Here is a 22,637-nt window from a genome sequence, read left to right as displayed (position 1 = left end):
TGCATACATTTCTTTTCATTTTGCTGTTATCACTCTTTTCCTTATTATTTTTAAATTATGATTCTCTGTGAATGTGACATTATATTAACATATGCAGTCCTGCTATCTTATCTTCCAGATGTATTAAGCACTTTAAAAATTATTATGTATTTTTCTAATATCTTGATCATTTTGTTTGATTTCATTTTTGAGTCTCATAATTTATATGATTGTAAATTATTATCATCCAAATATTTATTGTATCCATATCACTCTCAAAGGCATCTATTTCACTGTTTTTCCTTTTCCATTGTTATCTTGTAATATACTACGCTGTGCAGACACAGTAGTATTTGTAATATACTATGCTGTGCAGACAATACTATTTGTAATATACTATTCTGTGCTGACACAATTATGTTTGTAATACAATATGCTGTGCAGACAAAATACAATTTGTAATATAGTGCTGTACAGAGACAATACTGTTTGTAATATACTATGCTGTGCAGAAACAATACTAATTGTAATATACTATGCTGTGCAGACAATACTATTTGTAATATACTATGCTGTGCAGACACAATACTGTGGGTAATATAGTGCTGTGAAGACAATACTATTTGTAATATACTATGCTGTGCAGACACAATACTGTTTGTAATATACTATGCTGTGCAGACACAATACTGTTTGTAATATATTGCTGTACAGACACAATACTGTTTGTAATATACTATGCTGTGCAGACACAATACTTTTTGTAATATAGTGCTGTACAGACACAATACTAATTGTAATATAATATGCTGTGCAGACACAATACTTTTTGTAATATACTATGCTGTGCAGACACAATACTATTTGTAATATACTATGCCGTGCAGACACAATACCATTTGTAATATAGTGCTGTACAGACACAATACTATTTGAAATATACTATGATGTGCAGACACAATATTGTTTGTAATAGACTATGCTGTGCAGACACAATACTGTTTGTAATATATTATGCTGTGCAGACAATACTATTTGTAATAAGGTGCTGTGCAGACACAATACTGTTTGTAATATACTATGCTGTGCAGACACAATACTGTTTGCAATATACTATGCTGACAATACTGTTTGTAATATACTATGCAGTGCAGACACAATACTGTTTGTAATATACTACACTGTGAAGACACAATACTATTTGAAATGTACTATAATGTGCAGACACAATACTGTTTGCAATATAATGCTGTACAGACACAATATTGTTTGTAATATGCCATGCTGTGCAGACATGATAATGTCTGTAATATACTGTGCTGTGCAAACACAATACTGTTTGTAATAAAGTGCTATGCAGACACAATACTAGTTGTAATATACTATGTTGTGCAGACACAATACTGTTTGCAATATACTATGCTGACAATACTGTTTGTAATATACATGCTGCACTGACACAATACTTTTTGTAATATACTATGTTGTGCAGACACAATACTATCTGTAATATACTATGCTGTGCAGACACAATACCTTTTGTAATATAGTGCTGTACAGACACAATACTATTTGAAATATACTATGATGTGCAGACACAATACTGTTTGTAATAGACTATGCTGTGCAGACACAATACTGTTTGTAATATATTATGCTGTGCAGACACAATACTAATTGTAATATAATATGCTGTGCAGACACAATACTATTTGTAATATACTATGCTGTGCAGACACAATACTGTTTGTAATATAGTGCTGTACAGACACAATACTATTTGAAATATACTATGATGTGCAGACACAATACTGTTTGTAATAGACTATGCTGTGCAGACATAATACTGTTTGTAATAGATGCTGTGCAGACAATACTATTTGTAATAAAGTGCTGTGCAGACACAATACTGTTTGTAATATACTATGCTGACAATACTGTTTGTAATATACTATGCAGTGCAGACACAATACTGTTTGTAATATACTATGCTGTGAAGACACAATACTATTTGAAATGTACTATAATGTGCAGACACAATACTGTTTGTAATATAATGCTGTACAGACACAATACTGTTTGTAATATGCCATGCTGTGCAGACGTGATAATGTCCGTAATATACTATGCTGTGCAAACACAATACTGTTTGTAATATAGTGCTGCACCGACACAATACTAATTGTAATATACCATGCTGTGCAGACACAATACTAGTTGTAATATACTATGCTGTGCAGACACAATACTGTTTGTAATATACTATGCTATGCAGACACAATACTGTTTGTAATATACTATGTTGTGCAGACACAATACTATCTGTAATATACTATGCTGTGCAGACACAATACTTTTTGTAATATAGTGCTGTACAGACACAATACTAATTGTAATATAATATGCTGTGCAGGCTCAATACTGTTTGTAATATACTATGTTGTGCAGACACAATACTTTTTGTAATATAGTGCTGTGCAGACACAATACTATTTGTAATATACTATGCCATGCAGACATAATACCGTTTGTAATATAGTGCTGTACAGACACAATACTATTTGAAATATACTATGATGTGCAGACACAATACTGTTTGTAATATACTATGCTGTGCAGACACAATACTATTTGTAATATACTATGCTGTGCAGACACAATATTATTTGTAATATACTATGCTGTGCAGAAACAATACAATTTGTAATATACTATGCTGTGCAGACACAATACTATTTGTAATATACTATGATGTGCAGACACAATACTGTTTGTAATATACTATGCTGTGCAGACAATACTATTTGTAATATACTACACTGTGCAGACACAATACTGTTTGTAATATAGTGATGTGCAGACACAATTCTATTTGTAATATAGTGCTATGAACACACAATGCTGTTTGTAATACAGTGCTGTGCAGACACAATACTGTTTGTAATATACATTGCTATACCAAGACAATACTGTTTGTAATATAATGCTGTGCTGACACAATACTGTTTGTAATATACATTGCAAAGCCGAGACAATACTATTTGTAATATACAGTGCTATGCAGAGACAATGCTGTTTGTAATATACATTGCTATGCAGAGACAATACTGTTTGTAATATATAGCACTATGCAGAGACAGTACTTTTAATACTATATGATGCAGAGACAATACTGTTTATAATATACAGTGTTATGCAGACAGTACTTTTAATAATATTACTACATGATGCAGAGATAATACTGTTTATAATATACAGTGTTATGCAGAGACAGTACTTTTAATAACATTACTACATGATGCAGAGACAATACTGTTTATAATATACAGTGTTATGCAGAGACAGTACTTTTAATAATATTACTACATGATGCAGAGATAATACTGTTTATAATATACAGTGTTATGCAGAGACAGTACTTTTAATAACATTACTACATGATGCAGAGACAATACTGTTTATAATATACAGTGTTATGCAGAGACAGTACTTTTAATAATATTACTCTGTTATGCAGAGACAATACTGTTTATAATATACAGTGTTATGCAGACAGTACTTTTAATAATATTACTACATGATGCAGAGACAATACTGTTTATAATATACAGTGTTATGCAGACAGTACTTTTAATAATATTACTACATGATGCAGAGATAATACTGTTTATAATATACAGTGTTATGCAGAGACAGTACTTTTAATAACATTACTACATGATGCAGAGACAATACTGTTTATAATATACAGTGTTATGCAGAGACAATACTGTTTATAATATAAGGTGCTATGCAGAGGCAACACTGTTCTGAACTTGCCTACAGTTATGATGTCCCCACTGTGCAGTGCAGTAGAGCTGAGAAAATTTCTGGTTTGTAGACAATTAGAGAGATTAATACTTGTTGGTTCAAAAGACAAAATGCTAGAGACTCAGAGTCCTGCAAAAACAATTCAATGTTGCATAAACATTTTTAATCTTGATATATGCTATCATGTCAAAAGTGTCAGGTTGTACAGGGATAACACTGGCTGCATTAGGTGTTCTTGCATTAGTACAGTAGTTAATAACCTTTGTAATTTTTCCAATGCTTTTTTAGTGGGCCTTGATGTAACACTATTAGGATTGTCACAAAAATGATTTTTTAGCAATGATAGATAAAATATCTAGATAAAATAGGACAAACTCACGATACCACACATGTGACATCACGCCAATAGATTTACAAATTTAGACTTGGTTTCTAAACCAGTACATTTTTATCACCACAAACTGTATGTGTTTTAGAGGGACTGAAAAGAAAACAAGTGGCTTTCCTTTTACATAAATATGTATTCTCTTTATTACATAATAAAACCGAGAAAGGAAGATTTGTATATCTCATAGTTCACTGCAAAGAGCTGTTGTCCATAAAATCCACAAGCATTTGTAACTTCTTTAACAAGATACTAACTTGAGACCACTAACAACATTTTATAGCTAACATTCACACTCAGCAGGCTCTAGTTTTCTGTTCAAGAGATCCTTTGAATCAGTCTGTGTTTCAAGAAGAATGGAGAATGTTACTCTACGTAATCTATACGCATTTGGAGTGGCAATGACAAGGCAAACATACTCAGCCTGCAAAGAATATTGTGTTATCATCGCTTTGTTTTTCAAGCACCTGGCTGCTTTCCACTAACTTTCCAAGTTAAATTCACCCAAAGTGGAAGTTCATGAGACGGTCTTAAGGTTTATTCCAGAGTATCATTGTATCATTTTTCATGGCACATGGTTCTTTTAGGATTCAGATAATGCATTTGTACATGAATCAAACAGAAATATATGAGCCACCCATAAATTTTCCTCTATCATGAACTTCACAATAACAAATAAACACAATTAAAAATGCCTCTGCCAATATAATTGTTTGGTCAGTCTCAGCCAATTTTCATTTAAAGAATTGAAAGCAATCATGGACCAATTTGGATCCATTTATTGCTTATAACCTGACGTAAAACATTTGGCCTTAAATTCTTCAGATTTTAACATTACAGTAATCAATTAATAGCTTGTTGTTGTCCCTGTGAAAGCAGGATTTCTTTATATAAAGGTGTCTCCTAAGACAGGTTTCACTGTGGTTTATTACTGAAAAACTTTGGGACTAAATGCCCATTTCCTGTTTTTTTTAGAGCAGCTTCAAACTGTAATCTAGGTACTGGTCTTTTACGCAAAAGTCGGAGCAACTCCCTATTTTGATTATACGAAGTGTCTCTGCTGGTGATTGTGTCATACTCTCCCTCTGTCATCAGATTTAATGACAATAAATGATCACACAGTTCAGACGCTGATAAATCGGAGACCAATTCAGCAAAGTATCCATTAAAATTAGCCTCAAAACGGACATTGTCCTCAACAGATTTTGAGGGGTACACTGGTGTGCAAACTGAAACTTCTTCTTCCAAGTCAGTTTCATTCCCATCAACAATAGCATATGATGGCATGGATAAACCTTTTCCTCCAGATTGGTGTGGTTTAGGTGGTGGAAGGGTATCTTTAGGTTTATTTTGCTCATTTGATTTTGACTTTCTTGCCAGCGGCAATGAAATTGGAGTCAGATATTCAACAGCATCATCTAGGGTTAAATATTCAACAGCATCATCTACTATATTCATTGTTAAAGTACAAAATACTATTTGTCGTACTGACACTCGATACAGTTCCAAGGCTACCCATAATTCACTGCTCTGATCAGTATATTTGCCTTCTTTTGTTCTTTCATTCATTGCATTGGAAAAGGTAATGCTGTCTATTGACCTTTCAATAGACAGCTGACCATTACATTCTTTCATTTCCATGTTTACACAGCAGACCCAGTTAGGCTCTGATCTTTTGGTGGTGGTGACAGTGAAGATGTATGGGTATTGTTGCTGTAACTGTTTTGGTTCTTTGTTGATGATTTTGATTTTTAAGTAAAATTGTCTTGCTGGCATCCCTTGACCATCTATCAGTGGTTCACAGAAAAAACTCATCTTTTGCCCAATGTCCAGAGGTTTGCTTAAGAAACATATGGCTGCTGGGTTGGAAGAAACTGTTTTTACTTCATTCTTGCCATTAGTGCAGAATTCCAGATTCATGCCTATCACCTCAGACAAAATTGGAGCGTAGTGTACAGCAGCTGAAATTGAAAGCAAAGAAATGAAAGTAATATGGTCACATGACACAGTAGTTGCTCACAAAAGGAATTGAACCTAAGATCAATCATAGAAATAATGATGATCAGCTAAAGCTCAATGATGGCTTTGGTAGTATTCTCAACACCACAGCAATAACCACTCTGGTAGTATTCTCAACACCACAGCAATAACCACTCTGATAGTATTCTCAACACCACAGTAATAACCACTCTGGTAGTATTCTCAACACCACAGCAATAACCACTCTGGTAGTATTCTCAACACCACAACAATAACCACTCTGGTAGTATTCTCAACACCACAGCAATAACCACTCTGGTAGTATTCTCAACACCACAGCATAGTATTCTCAACACCACAGCAATAACCACGTGAATTGATTTTAAACTGTTCTATCCAAAGCATGCTCAACACCACAGCAATAACCATGTGAATTGATTTTAAACTGTGCTATCCAAAGCACTCTCAACACCAAAGCAATAACCACTTGCCTTGATTTTAAACTGTTCTATCCAAAGCACACTCAACACCACAGCAATAGCCACTTGCCTTGATTTTAAACTGTTCTATCCAAAACATGCTCAACACCACAGCAATAACCACTTGCCTTGATTTTAAACTGTTCTATCCAAAGCACACTCAACACCACAGCAATAGCCACTTGCCTTGATTTTAAACTGTTCTATCCAAAGCACACTCAACACCACAGCAATAACCACTTGCCTTGATTTTAAACTGTTCTATCCAAAGCATGATCAAAACCACAGTATTAGCCACTTACATTTGTTTTCAAATCCTCTACTCTGAGAAGTATGCTCAACACCACAGGAAACAACACTTGCCCTGGATTCTATACTCTGTTCTATCCAAAGCATGCTCAACACCACAGCAATAACCACTTGCCCTGGTATGAACAGAATCCATCAATGGGTTAGGAAATACAGTGTAACCTCTCTATAACATGGTGGTTGGGGTCCATAAAATCAGACTGTGTTATTGACCGAACCATGTTATGATCAATGAAATGAAAACATGTGAACAAATTAAAACATGATGGCCAGATATTTATGGTTTCAAAAGATTGGAAATTTAATTTGCATTTTATCCTGTCAATGGTAGCGATCATAAGCATAAACATTTTTTGCTACAAAAATGAAACTTTCATGGCAGATCAAATGTGTTCCAGTCACTTTGGAAAATGTAACAGTTCATCAGATTCCAGAGCCTTTATTAAAGTTTAGTGCTGACTTCTTCCAATGGAAGGTGCTTTGCTGTTATTGTAAGATTGTGGACTGCTTGCTTTGATGAAAGATGCATGTTATTATTAGACACCGCTAAAGGAAAACTTTGTTTGACCAAACAAATGTCCATTTGTTATTGCAGCAGCAACATCAAATAATTGTAGAACATTGACTGTAACTGAGTTTCTTTTTTCATTTTCTTAGTATTTATGCAGAACAATCAGTGCCTCAAAGGTTATCAGTTTTCTTTTAAGTTTCAGCAAAACTACTTTTCTAGGAATATTTTTTAAAAGAAAAGAAATAGCCATCATTTGGTCGATTGTAGCAGCTTCTGTTCCTGCCTTCAAAGGTCAGTCATTTGGTTCTAGTCCAGTAGCATGACCATTTGAGTCTATCACAGCATACAGTATCCAGGCCAGATGTCAGCATAAGCAGATTATGATATAACAATGCACTGTTAAGATGGTTTGTCAGTGTGAAAAAGGATTTGTTTACATAACAAAAGATAGATTCCAGTCCATCTTTTTCTTCAAGTTTACGGCTTCCTTTCATGCCTTTGAATTTCTCCACTCCAAACAAGATCGTATATACGGGCTTAAACAGCCAACAATGTTCTTACAAAAAAAATCACCAGATGGTACATTGCTTCACCAGTAAGGAAAAAAAATGATCCAATTTGTGACATTAGTAAAGCCCAGTGTGATCCCAGAACAAACTTCATACATGTTTTTTTTCATACTTTAAGGAAGAATAAAATATTATTTTTTCAAGTACGAGAAAAATCCATGTACATGTATATGAAATTTCAGGAGCCACATCACAATCATCTTATATTAGAATTCATATGTGATGTCTTCCCCAAAATGATAATACACTTTTTACACTTTATTTTTCATACTTTAAGGAAGAAAAGAATTTGTCTATATGAAAAATACATGTATATGAAATTTCAGGAGCCACTCCATGATTGTTTTATATCCAGATTCGTGTTATAGCAGAGCATGTTATATATAGTGGGGGTCACACTGTATATGCAAGTTATCAATTAAACCCAGAACCTAAAGAAATACTTTATACCACTGCTGTTGAAAAAGTGATTATGACATCATGCTTTCTGACTCTGAAATTACATACTTGACATAATTACTCTTATTTTCCCACATACCATTAGCACCATGAAATGTAACTGATTGCTGATAGTTGGCAGTAAATAAAAGGAATGCTGGTAGCACAGATGATACAACTAATTTTGTATGACCTTGTTACAGACAGGGAGCTCACAATCTATCCTACTACTATAGCATAAATCATGGACATGATTTGTTAAGTAATTTTATATAAATTCCTGAAGAGTAGACAAAAGCAAAACAGTTTGGAGTCAAGTATCCAGTTTGGATGCAAAATCTCATTTGCAACACAAAATCCAAGATGTAATCAAATTAGAGACTGAACATATTTTTAAGCAACATTCAGGAAGCCCTTGAAAGTAGCCACAGAGAGAAAGGTTTGAAGCACAACGCTAATTCATCCCCTACTTGCAACCAAGATGCAAATTTGGCGAAAATGGGTAAAACAGGTAATGAAATAAACGCTTCTAGAAGATACTTACGAGTATTTTGAAATGCTCCAAATGCTCCACAGGAAGGTCACAGTGACCCAGTCTTGATGTGCAGCACCTTTATCCCAGCCTACAGTCATACTGAAAGTTTGGTCTCAATAGATAACTACACTGTACTGTAAGTGCTATTTTTTACCTGCTTATCTTAAATGGTAGGAAGGCTGTAATGGGTAGTCTTACCTGGGGGGTTGGTGTGTGGGTATTTACATGAACAGTTGGACAGATCAAGTGAATACTACATGTCTACAAGTGCTAGCTGTCTTACCTAGGGAGCATGGCTGTGTGAGTAATCACGTTAATAATTGGACAGATCAAGTGAATACAACTTATTCATTTTTAAGTGTTTCCTGCCTTCTAGAAGCATAAAACTCCATCAGCCAGTGAAAAATTGAGCCAAATACATCATTAAGTCTTATTAATAAGATTATTAGTAGTAACTGTCAACACATATGTAAGCATCTATTTATAGATTGTATGTAATTTTATGCTCTTAACAGACTCAGGTCAACTAGGCAAAATCTAACTAAAGATATTCTGTACAATTTATGACAATGAAGAAAAATTACAAAAATTAAAAAAATCATCTACCAGGAGTTACAAAATATATAAATATACATAGCATAAGTACTAGTTTTCTGTGCTGGGAGGATGGATGTGTGGGCTGACAGAGGAAAAGTTGGACAGATCAAAGGAATACTACATATCTATAAATATCACCTGTTTTGAATAACAAGGATGGATGTGTGGGCTGACTGAAGAAGAGTTGGACATATCAAAGGATATCCTATATATCTATCAATATCAATTGTTTGAATAACAACAATGGATGTGTGGGTTGACAGAAGAATAGTTGGGCTGAGCAAAGGAATACTACATATCTATAAATATCAGCTGTTTGAATAACAAGGACAGATGTGTGGGCTGACAGAAGAATAGCTGAACAGAGCAAGGGAATACTACATATCTAGAAATATCAGCTGTTTGAATAACAAGGACAGATGTGTGGGTTGACAGAAGAATAGTTGGAAAGATCAAAGGAATACTACATATCTATAAATATCAGCTGTTTGAATAACAAGGACAGATGTATGGGTTGACAGAAAAATAGTTGGACAGAGCAAGGGAATACTACATATCTATAAATATCAGCTGTTTGAATAACAAGGATGGATGCATGGGTTGAAAGAAGAATAGTTGGACAGATCAAAGGAATACTACATATCTATAAATATCCGCTGTTTTAAATAACAAGGATGGATGTGTGGGTTGACATAAGAATAGTTGGACATATCAAGGGAATACTACATATCTATAAATATCAGATGTTTGAATAACAAGGATGGATGTCCAGGTTGACAGAAGAATAGTTGGACAGTGCAAAGGAATACTTCAAATCTATAAATATCCGCTGTTTTAAATAACAAGGATGGATGTGTGGGTTGACAAAAGAATAGTTGGACAGATCAAAGGAATACTACATATCTATAAATATCAGCTGTTTGAATAACAAGGATGGATGTGTGGGTTGACAGAAGAATAGTTGGACAGATCAAAGGAATACTACATATCTATAAATATCAGCTGTTTGAATAACAAGGACAGATGTGTGGGCTGACAGAAGAATAGCTCGACAGAGCAAGGGAATACTACATATCTAGAAATATCAGCTGTTTGAATAACAAGGACAGATGTGTGGGTTGACAGAAGAATAGTTGGAAAGATCAAAGGAATACTACATATCTATAAATATCAGCTGTTTGAATAACAAGGACAGATGTATGGGTTGACAGAAGAATAGTTGGACAGAGCAAGGGAATACTACATATCTATAAATATCAGCTGTTTGAATAACAAGGATGGATGCATGGGTTGAAAGAAGAATAGTTGGACAGATCAAAGGAATACTACATATCTATAAATATCAGTATTTGAATAACAAGGACAGATGTGTGGGTTGACATAAGAATAGTTGGACAGATCAAGGGAATACTACATATCTATAAATATCAGATGTTTGAATAACAAGGATGGATGTCCAGGTTGACAGAAGAATAGTTGGACAGTGCAAAGGAATACTTCAAATCTATAAATATCCGCTGTTTTAAATAACAAGGATGGATGTGTGGGTTGACAAAAGAATAGTTGGACAGATCAAAGGAATACTACATATCTATAAATATCAGCTGTTTGAATAACAAGGATGGATGTGTGGGTTGACAGAAGAATAGTTGGACAGATCAAAGGAATACTACATATCTATAAATATCAGCTGTTTGAATAACAAGGATGGATGTGTGGGTTGACAAAAGAATAGTTGGACAGATCAAAGGAATACTACATATCTATAAATATCAGCTGTTTGAATAACAAGGATTGATGTGTGGGTTGACAGAGGAAAAGTTGGACAGATCAAAGGAATACTACATATCTATAAATATCAGCTGTTTGAATAACAAGGATGGATGTGTGGGTTGACAAAAGAATAGTTGGACAGATCAAAGGAATACTACATATCTATAAATATCAGCTGTTTGAATAACAAGGATTGATGTGTGGGTTGACAGAGGAAAAGTTGGACAGATCAAAGGAATACTACATATCTATAAATATCAGCTGTTTGAATAACAAGGATTGATGTGTGTGTAGAAGCCATACATAATATATGCTGTGTACTAAAACAATTCAAGATATACAGCCTATGATACACATATGAACTAGATGATCGTTTCATCTTTTGAAGGTCTGTCAGTGGTACAGTGATGCTGTTCTATATGTGATGGCATCTTGGTTGTATTTCCAATATACAGATTACAGACAAACAAACAGACAGACATAGACTTATCATCAGCTCATATGACATTGCCATCCTTACAAGGTTTTAAAAAAACACTTCCCAACAGACAGCCTGTTAGTTTTCAGGTTTTAATTCAATCTTTAATGCCTTCTCAGGCTACCCCATTTAATGCCTTCTCAGGCTACCCCATTTAATGCCTTCTCAGGCAACCCCATTTAATGCCTTCTCAGGCTACCCCATTTAATGCCTTCTCAGGCTACCCCATTTAATGCCTTCTCAGGCTATCCCATTTAATGCCTTCTCAGGCTATCCCATTTAATGCCTTCTCAGGCTACCCCATTTAATGCCTTCTCAGGCAACCCCATTTAATCATATTTAGATTCCTCCTGATCACCGTGTCAGCCTTTGCTTTGCACTGCATTAATGCATTAAAACCTTCTTATTTCATGTCTTCATGTAAACTTCGAAGGCATTACAGTCTTATTTTCAAACAGAAGAAATAGTGCAAATTTGCTCTCAAACGAAAATCTTATCTAGAACAAGAGAGAGAGTGGGACTGAAGATAACTAACAACCAAATCTATCATATTTGTACCTAATGCATATGTATCTGTACTTAATGCATAATGTAAAACACTCCCATGACCACAGGCACTTTTTTATATCTGTGAAAAATGAAATTACCGACAACACCCAGTCACCTTCTAGAAATTAACAAGGTGAGAGTATATATATATATATATATATATATATATATATATATATATAACTCATGCAGTTTGGAGTTCTCTCTTGCCAATTCAATGCTATTTTTTTTTATCCCATTGGTCAGTCACTGATTACACTGTAAAATAAGACATTCCAAAATTAAAAATATCACTGTCAAAGAAGACATTTCAAAATTACATATATCACTGTCAAAGAGGACATTCCAAAGTTACATATATCACTGTCAAAGAGAGCATTCCAAAATTACATATATCACTGTTAAAGAGGGCATTCCAAAATTACATATATCGCTGTCAAAAAGGGCATCCAAAATTACATATATCACTGTCAAAGAAGGCATTCCAATACTTGCTTATATTACAGATCATTTAATGGCCACTCTAGTGAGATGCTTATCTGTTGCTTTGAATCTATCTGAATCGAGTTTGATGCATTGCTTCCGTCGTGTCATGTAGTCAATAAGCTACAGTTCTGATTGGTGGCTATTGTTTTACTCTGAACTTGATGAAACAATAACCTCGAATAAGAATTGAAATTTAGCATATTTTTCACTGAATGGCACCGTAAGTGTAGCCTTTAAATTTTATCCAAATAGACAAGATACAAACCAACAGTAAAATATCTAAATCAAAGTCTACAAAGTCTCCTTTATGATGATATATGTTTTCAGTGGCTGAACAGGATGTAATTATACGCATGGAATTGGGTGGGTGGCTGCAAATTTCAAACCATGTCAGTTATTCACCTTATGTTAACTGCAGAAGGTATGTGGGTGTTGTCAATATTTTATTTTCATTTGACAGAAATAAGTACAAATGCCCGCAACAGTTGTCTCAGATGAATTCTCAACTTAAAGAATAAAAAGGCAAACAACTAATAATTATTCATGACTAATGAGGATTAAACGTGTATAGGGTAAGTATCATTTTGACTAACGAGGATTATACATGTATAGGGTAAGTATCATTTTGACTAATGAGGATTATACATGTATAGGGTAAGTATCATTTTGACTAATGAGGATTATACATGTATAGGTAAGTATCATTTTGACTAATGAGGATTATACATGTATAGGGTAAAGTATCATTTTGACTAATGAGGATTATACATGTATAGGGTAAGTATCATTTTGACTAATGAGGATTATACATGTATAGGTAAGTATCATTTTGACTAATGAGGATTAAACGTGTATAGGGTAAGTATCATTTTGCATTGATTTTTCACCTCTTGTATCAATATAAGTATATTTATAGGAAAGTACTTATGTACTGATATAAATATCTAATCATTTTATCCCTAAGACACATAAATAGTTTGACAGACTAGCTGAATATGACAAATCAAAGTATAACATAGCACATTTCATGGTACATTATACAAAGTACAACATAACACATTTCATGGTGCATGATTACCTTGAGTGAATGTCACAAATCAACGTACAACATAACACATTTCATGGTACATAATTACCTTGAGTGAATGTTACAAATCAAAGTACAACATATTTCATGGTGCATGATTACCTTGAGTGAATGTCACAAATCAACGTACAACATAACACATCTCATGGCACATAATTACCTTGAGTTAAAGTTAAAATCAAAGTACAACATAACACATTTCATGGTACAAAATTACCTTGAGTAAATGTCACAAATCAACGTACAACATAACACATTTCATGGTGCATGATTACCTTCACTTTTAAGCCTCAGTGTAACTTCCCCAAACTTGACATACGCAGTAAGCCAAACATCTGATACAGGTCTGATGCTCCGTGTGAACTTTTTGCCATTGAAATTAGTCACAACTCTCTCCCCTCCTGGTTCTAGGGTTGATTCGATACTACATTTCTGTTTGTGGACCCTTATTTCATTGATTTCAATATATTCTGGGATATCCTGGAGTTTATACAGAGGTCTGTCTTTCAAATTCTGTGGGTCAACATGAATGATTCCAAGGCTGATGCGCCCAGTTCCCTCCATTTCGAAAATCACTGGCACACCAGATCTAAGTGGCTCTTTACTAAAGGTGATTGCCCCATTGACAACTGGATTCCATGTTGCTATATCTTCTGTTGTCAGGATGTTGTCTCCTTTTATTTTATGGAAACTAGATAAGGTTACAGTATCATAATCCATGCCTGCAAATAGATTTAAAAATTGTAAAGTCCCAAAACATTAAAAGACCCCAAGAGATAATGGTGGGAAAATAATACAGTATTGCAGTGATAATGAAATTAATTCTATGATTGGTTGTATTACTAAATTTATATAGTATTGCAGTGAAAATGAAATTAATTCTATGACTGTTTGTATTACTAAATTTGATTGAGAAATTTCATATCTGATTAGAAAACAACAACAAATATGTAGTTCCAGTAACCTAACCTACTAAATATACTCGCTCGTAAGTCGAATCAAATTACAAACAACAAAGATCTTGATCTACCTTAGCACAATGTGCACATAGATCAGGGTCTATTCTGTTTGACCTACTGATTATTTCTACCTAACTGCACTGACCAGATCTGCTGTCGCATAAAAACGACTGCAGATCTGGGTCTGTGCAGATTGCAGTTGGACTCATGTTATAAGTGAGAATAAATTGTGTGCTATTTTAATGTCAGTGACCATATAACAAACGCTTTGGTACCGAACATGTCCTATTTTTCTCCCCATAACTTATAGGAATGAGACCAACTACATCCAGTATCCAAGCCACCCATGACAAAGAAAAGTTAAGTTCTGGGGATATCTCTAAAGAAAAGACTCCATCAAATCTGGTATGAGGAAGGCAACTTGTGTTGATAATATTCCCAAATTCTACCTTTGTGTAAACTAGTAATGTTAGGTCCAACTACACATTTTTAAAATACAATGACTGATTCAAAATCATTCCACACAAAAATTACAGTTTGCAAAAAAAAAAAAAAACCAGTATCTAAGTACAAGAATCCCTCGAAACATGACTTGTATCCCTCACACAGGAGGAAAAAGAGTCACTATGAATAGACCAAGAGTCACTCAGAAAGGAACTCCTATTGCTCAGAAAGGGACTCCTGTTGCTTGGAAAGGGACTCCTGATCTGCTGGTAAATATATTTTCTGTGATTCTAAGAGAACTCCACTATTTCTTCTGTAATTTTTTTTTACATTTTAAGAGCTGAGGATTGAAACCATCTCTGACATTCTTAAGAAATTCCAACATACCAAACTCAGTCACAAGTATACTTTCTAACATGTCCAAGTTACCATGTTCACAAATATATTTTGTAACATTTCAGAGTTAACACTGCTCAAAAGATACATGCACAGGCAATTTTTCTCATGACCTCTGACCTTGAACATGATATCATGGATGCAAGTATTGTTGACAATACTCATCCCAGTGTCACGATAACCTCATGGTTAGTTTGGTTAAATCTAAATAAAAATTATGTTTTTAAAGAAAGAAAAAAAAACTTCACCGAAAGTATTCATCAAACTCAGACATTCACAAACTGGATTTTTTAAATTTCCATTTGTATTTATTTGTGTAATAATGCTCACAGCACTGTACAGCTAAAATCTAAGCAATTTAATTTACCTTAAAATCCAGGTCACTGGGCTGACTATCAACTTGTTCATTGTAATAAAACTAAATACAAGCAGCAGGGAGGGCGAATCATACAAGTTTTTTCCGTCTAAAAACCTTTCTATCAATAATTTTTACAAAACTAACTCTTATTTTGGAAAATAAACCCTTTATTTTAGTAAACACGACAATAAAGGTGTCTATTTGTTAAAATAAAGGGTTTAATCCTATAATCTAGTCTTGGAAACCGTTATTACTGCACAGATTACATAATAAAACCATCATGATTTAGCGCCCTCCCTGCTGCTCTCAACAAAATAACATAACCGCGGAATTAAAAATTTAAGTAAACAATAATGGCCAACATCGGAGAAGCATATTCTGCTAGACTAGCTCGAGAGCGACTAGAAGCAATAAAAAAAATTCTTCCTGTGCGAGATAGTGTCAGAGAAAAATTACAGCAACGACAGCAAGTAAAGGAAGGTTTCGCAACGACCACAGGGGAATTATTTAAACCTATCACCGCAGTAACTGGAAAGGTTTTAACTGCTATCAAAGGACGAACTGAAGAAGAGGCTGCAATTGACGGTGGAAAACCAGAGCAGGGTTTGCTTCAAGCAATAAAACAACTTAGTGAACAACAAGTAGCAGCCGCAGCTGATCCAGGTGCAGTAGGTCCACTTGCAACTGTCAAGGAAACATTTATTAAAAAATTTACCGAAGATAGTATCGACGAAATAAAAAGTATTCCACTGAGTACCCCAGATGATCTTAAAGGGTTTTCTGTTTGGATCGTCGATAATTATCGTCGCAGACACGAATTTCTAAAACCAGAAGCTGCTAAAGGTATGTCTCAAGCTGAGTGGGCTGATTATGTGTATAAAATAAATCGAGATATTCCCCGAATACTTAAAGGTGATGATACTTATAATTATATAAAAACAGGTATAATTGGGTATAATAAAGAACTGAGAGATCAAGCAGAAAAAATAAAGGAAGGAAAAAAAATCGCGAAAATGCAAGCGAAGGAAATGCAAAAGAAAGTTACCGCAGAGAGAGATCAATCACCGCCACCTGAACTACCTAAACGAAAAGGAAGACCTAAAAAAGAGAAACCAGCGCCGTCTTACTCTGATCTTCCAGAGGGAGATGTTTGTGAAGAATTGAAGTTGGAACCTAAAACCGGGTCTGGTTTTATTGCTTGTCCTAATAATATCGTCGATGATGTATCTCGGTTAGAAGTGCTCATCGGAGGAAAACGTGCCGGAAATAACTCACCAGAAATAATTAATGAAGCCGCAGATATCTGTCAACGACTATTTCAGCGTGGTATCATGGATATCGGCATCTACCGTGAACTTGTTAATGAACTCGCAGATGGTTATTACAGCGACTAATAATTTTAGTTAGAGAAAACAACAATTAAATAAAATGATCATACACGATACTCGACCCAGTCCAGTCAGAGTAGTGAATTCACGATTACCGGTCTACAGAGCAACCTACGGAGATGGTCTCGGTGATGTTGTTACGGGTTTGTTTTCAAGGATAGCCCCTAAGGCGTTACCGATTGCAAAACAATTGTCGATGAAAGCTATTGATGTTGTCAAGGATAAAGCCCCTGGAGCAATTGTTGATCTTGCGGGTAAAGCATTCACGTCAATCAAGGACAGACTGTTACGGTTAGTACATAGACCAAAAGCGGTTAAACCACCGCCAGTAAAATTGCCGAGCACTGAACTTATGCCCGTGGATGTCAGTAAAGTAATAAATCAATCCGCAAATCAAAAACTTGCGGAGCTAGTAAACCAAATACCTGAACAAATAAATACGAGCCTGGTATCAGGAAGTGGTCTTCGTTTTAGACGACAATAATTTTATATAATGTTCAAACGTGTATCTGATCCAACGTTCGACATGGATGCACCAACGCTTAAAGATGAATCTGTGCGTGATTATCAGTATTATTCCTACGAAGCAACAGCACCCAATCAGCCGAGCCGAATTGAATTACGAGTTCAGGATACAAGCAGATATTTTCTGCCGTCGGAAGCGTTTCTTGAAGTCGAAGGTAGTATTTTAAAACTCGATAACACAAACTACGGAGCAAATGACCAAGTTGGTTTTGTTAACAACGGCATCATGGCGCTGTTCAAAAGTGCTTCATATAGCATTGACGGAAGAGAAATTGAAACAATTCAGGATAACGTCGACGTTGCCACAACAATTATCGGATTGGCAAGATACTCAGATGATTACACCAGATCAGCCGGTCCGACCATGATGTTCACTAAGGATAATTCTGATTATCCGGATCATAGACCCCATATTTCAAGACGACCAAAAGACCGTGCTGCTCCTCCTGCTCCTGCCGACGTAGAAGATTTATCATTTCCCAACTCTAATTACAATCTGGGGTTTGCAGCGCGCAAATCAATGTTATCAGGTGATCCCAGAAGATTTTCATGTGCAATTCCACTGTCTCACATCTTTGGATTCTGCAGAGGTGTCCGAAAGGTTATTTTTGGAGCCAATCATACTGTTGTACTTGTCAGAAAAGGTGATAGCAATGATGCTATCTGGCACGGTCCGGGTGCTGATGTTGCCGCAACTAGAGCACTTCATGGTAAAGTAGTATTATCCAAGCTTGCGTTGTGGATGCCAGTGATGTCCCCATCGATCACTGAAGAGCAACGGCTACTCTCTTTCATGGACTCAGGCGGTAAATCATTAATATCGTGGTTGACAACAACAACAGATTCCATTCTGGGTTCCGGGGCCGGGCAATTTACGTGGCATATATCATCACAGCAGGGAGTATCAGCGCCACGACATATTTTCGTTGCATTCCAAGAATATAAGAGATTAAACGATCAAACAAGAAATCCTATGGCATTTGACAAACTTCAGGTCAGAGAGGTTTCGCTGCGGGTAAACGGACATCAAGAACCGTCCGAAAATATACGTATAGATTTTAACGACAATAAGGTTGCACGTGCGTATCACCGCCTTCTGACATTTATGGGACGTGATCAAAATATTGATACCGGTCTACAGATATCTCAGTTGGATTTCACAACGCAGTATCCGATTTATTACTTTTCTCTGGAACATATGGATTTAACCAAACAATCTGTCGTTGATATACACTTCAAGACTGAGTGGGCCATTTCCCACCTGCAGCAGTTGATGCGGCCGGACCTCCCGTCGTACTTGCAGGTCCCGCTGGTTTCAGAGCAATTGCTGTTATACTCTCTGATAAATCAATGTTGCTTGAAGGTGTTGGCGGACGAATGAGAGTCATCGATGCCCCAGTAGAAAACCTGTAGGTGCTCCAAAACCTTGTAGCATTGTTAAAACAATGCAATTAGATCAATATCGTATTAAATAAAATGTCATACAGTTACGTTAATGTGTCACTGACTCCTGGTCAGGTGAAGAAATTACAATCGAAAAACGCGAGCACATGTGGGACATCAATAACGTTAAAGCACGATCAGCTAGCGGGCGGTCCAAACAAGCTGTCGCTGACTAAAACTCAGCTAAAACATTTCAACAGCGCAAAACAGGGCACGACTGGAGTTCGAATTGATCTCTCTCCGGCTGCGGTCAAAGATATGGTCAAAAAGACCGGCGGAATACTTCCATTTCTTCCAATAATTGCCGCCGCGTTAGCACCAGCAGCAGTTGCCGCGGCAAAGGCAGCCGCGTTAGGAGCAGTTGGAACCGCTGCTGGAATGGCACTAAAGAAAGTAACCGGAAAAGGAATTTTACACAAGGAAAGTCTAAAAAAAAGACAAACAAGAACACAAAAACCAACAAGACGCCCCCGAAAGACAACTATGCCTCAGCCCAATCGTTTAAAACTTCCAGTGGAACAATACGGAGCGGGTCTAAGACTACCGGGAACTCCGGCGTCATGGTACCCAAAAAGGTTTTGAAAACACTTCCAGCAAGCAATTTTGATTTACTTGATGCTGCCTCACAGTTACGTATAAAATCCTTCAGGGGTGTATTTATGCGAGATGAATTACCAGCAACACCGAATAATCCAGAAACAGGAATTATTAATCTCGACAACAAGGAAGGCCCTGGAACTCACTGGGTTGCTTACGCGATCGATCCACGTGGAATTATCTATTTCGATTTGTATGGGTTAGCACCGCCAGTTGAGTTTCTCAGGTACGTCCAAGGATTTCCAATTCCAGTTTGGCAGTCAACGTTACCAACACAAACACTAACCGATCCTCCAATATGTGGTCAAGAGGTTTTGAATGTTCTTTCCGCGATAACAAAACATCCAGTGATTCCTCCACATAAAGTCGTGCATGAATACACGTTGAAAAATCATCAATGATTTCCAAATTTAAACAACCCCATAACAGATAATGGTTGACATTTATGGAAGATCAAGCAGAACCAAGGAAGAAAAAAAAGATATCGATTTATCGAAGTATGCGACCAAAGATGAAATTGATGATCTTTTAAATCTGACCGGGATAGACCCAGATGAGGTTGTTATTTTTCAGGACAGGCACGGCAAACTAAAGACCAGTAACATTAAGTGGAATGACATAATTCGCAGGGTTATTGGAGCTGTCACGGACAACATCGTTGTATTCACTGACAGCGGCAGAATCAGAGATTCGTCGATATCAATTGCGATGCTGCGAGATGATGCACGAAAAGTCGCAGCGACGCGTGTAGCGAAGACCGGCGATACAATGGCAGGTGAACTCAGCATGAATGGCAACAAAATAACTGTGTTAGCGGATCCGATAGGTCCCGAGGACGCCACAAATAAACAATATGTTGACGCGCAATACAGACTCGTTGTTGGCTTAGTCAATGACAGAGTAATAAAATCCGGCGACACAATGACAGGCGAACTCCACATGAGCGGCAATAAAATAACCGTGTTAGCAAATCCCGAATCTCCCGAAGATGCCGCAAACAAACAATACGTAGACACCGTTGACGGTAAACTAACTACGTTGCGGGCCGAGTATGATGTTCACGTGGGCGCGTTTACAAGATTTCGAAGAAACTTTCAAAAAACTGGTGAGAAAGTGGATAAGTTCTTTGGGACTCCTCCAGTCGTCGATGTGAAACTCGTTGATATCAAGACCGACACTGACATGATCAAACAAACACAGCAGGATATCGTATCGGGAATTCCTGATATCGTTAACAAAACCAGTCTGATTAAAGTCCCCACTGGAGTTACCCCCGGGCATATCACCAACATCGTATACACGGTATCATTGGGATTCGCAACATGTTCCCGACAAAATAATTCACTCAAATATACAGCAACAGCCACTGGCGTGTACAGGTTGTCTGTGTTTTCAGCCGCTAAATTTGAAATCTTCACAACATATCCCTGGAGACATTCCACCGATAAGTATTCGGGGTTGTAACTATAATACTAAACAGCAGAACCGAAGAAATATTTATACTTGAAGCCGCAGACGAGAAATTAACCGCAACATCTTACTGGTGGTGTTTGGAATTCGTCGCAGAAACACCTCAATTGGTTATAGCGTAATTGAAAATTGCCAGCGATTTCAAATAATGAAATCATCATCAACGACAACATTGAAATCCGAAGGATTTCCAGATGCCCAGCAATATCGATATGATCAAGTACGCGAATGGCAGTCAACGTTGAAAAACACCATTGACAGATGCGCAACAAAAATAAAAAAATACAAACGCCGTGTGACCGCGCTGGACATAACAGTGTATTCGGTATCTGCGGTAGTTGCATCCACGGGTGTGCTATTGTCTGCGCTGACACCAGTGACAACTGCAATCACGATTACAATCACAATTTTAGCCTCAACGACGATTGCAGGAGTCGCCAACATCATCGCAAAAAAAAATATCCTCGTGCGCGACAACAAAATTACACGAGTACATGTTAATGGCTAACGCGGCCAACAGCGCCTACTCGAAATTGTCCTCGTTGATATCATCCAGTGTAAACGACAACAACATATCAGATTCTGAATTCACACTGATGTCCGGTATATATAACGACTATGAGCGTGCGGTGAATACTGAAACCGTAAACGGTTTTCATTTAAAAACGAACAACAACAATAACGATGGAGATAATTCAGCGCCAAGCGTTGCTCGACATAGCCGCGAATACAACTCCGGTAAGGACCACAATGATATCAATATCTTCGACGCAACCAGAGTTCAGCATTAATTTTCCAACTGCAATTCCAGATACCGAAATCGCGTTGGCACAATTACGAGTATATCACAGTTGGCCCAACATCAGGTCGACATCATTTCACGGACAATCGCCGAATAACTCATTTGTATTTTCATATCAGAATAGTGCTGATGGAACACCAGATTGGAGAACTATCACACTTCCCACTGGCAGTTATCAGATAGAAGAAATCAACAAGGAAATACAGCGTCAAATAAAACGTGTCACCGGAAAGGAATCAAAGATTAGTATATCAGCACATGAGCCAACGCTGTCCACGGTCATCGAAGTC

General features: G+C 36.4%; 1 protein-coding gene across 5 annotated transcripts in view; it reads right to left on the bottom strand.

Annotated features, from left to right (window-relative positions):
* Nucleotides 1–4,290: 4,290 nt before the first annotated feature.
* Nucleotides 4,291–22,637, bottom strand: part of LOC149793008 (uncharacterized) — a 51,076-nt gene continuing 32,729 nt past the window's right edge. For all 5 annotated transcript variants that reach the window (XM_089966880.1, XM_089966881.1, XM_089966882.1 and 2 more), the window contains 2 exons: nt 14,241–14,687; nt 4,291–6,135 (listed from right to left, as the gene is read on the bottom strand). In XM_089966880.1, the coding sequence (XP_089823006.1) occupies nt 5,090–6,135; nt 14,241–14,685 (1,491 nt within the window). In that variant the 5' untranslated portion in view covers nt 14,686–14,687 and the 3' untranslated portion in view covers nt 4,291–5,089. The remainder of the gene's footprint in view (nt 6,136–14,240; nt 14,688–22,637) is intronic.

The sequence above is a fragment of the Sinohyriopsis cumingii genome, chromosome 8, assembly GCF_028554795.1.
Source record: "Sinohyriopsis cumingii isolate HCF-2022 chromosome 8, ASM2855479v2, whole genome shotgun sequence".
Lineage (NCBI taxonomy): Eukaryota > Metazoa > Mollusca > Bivalvia > Unionida > Unionidae > Sinohyriopsis > Sinohyriopsis cumingii.
Note: the sequence above shows the minus strand (reverse complement) of the source record. Positions and strands in the feature narration are given on the sequence as shown.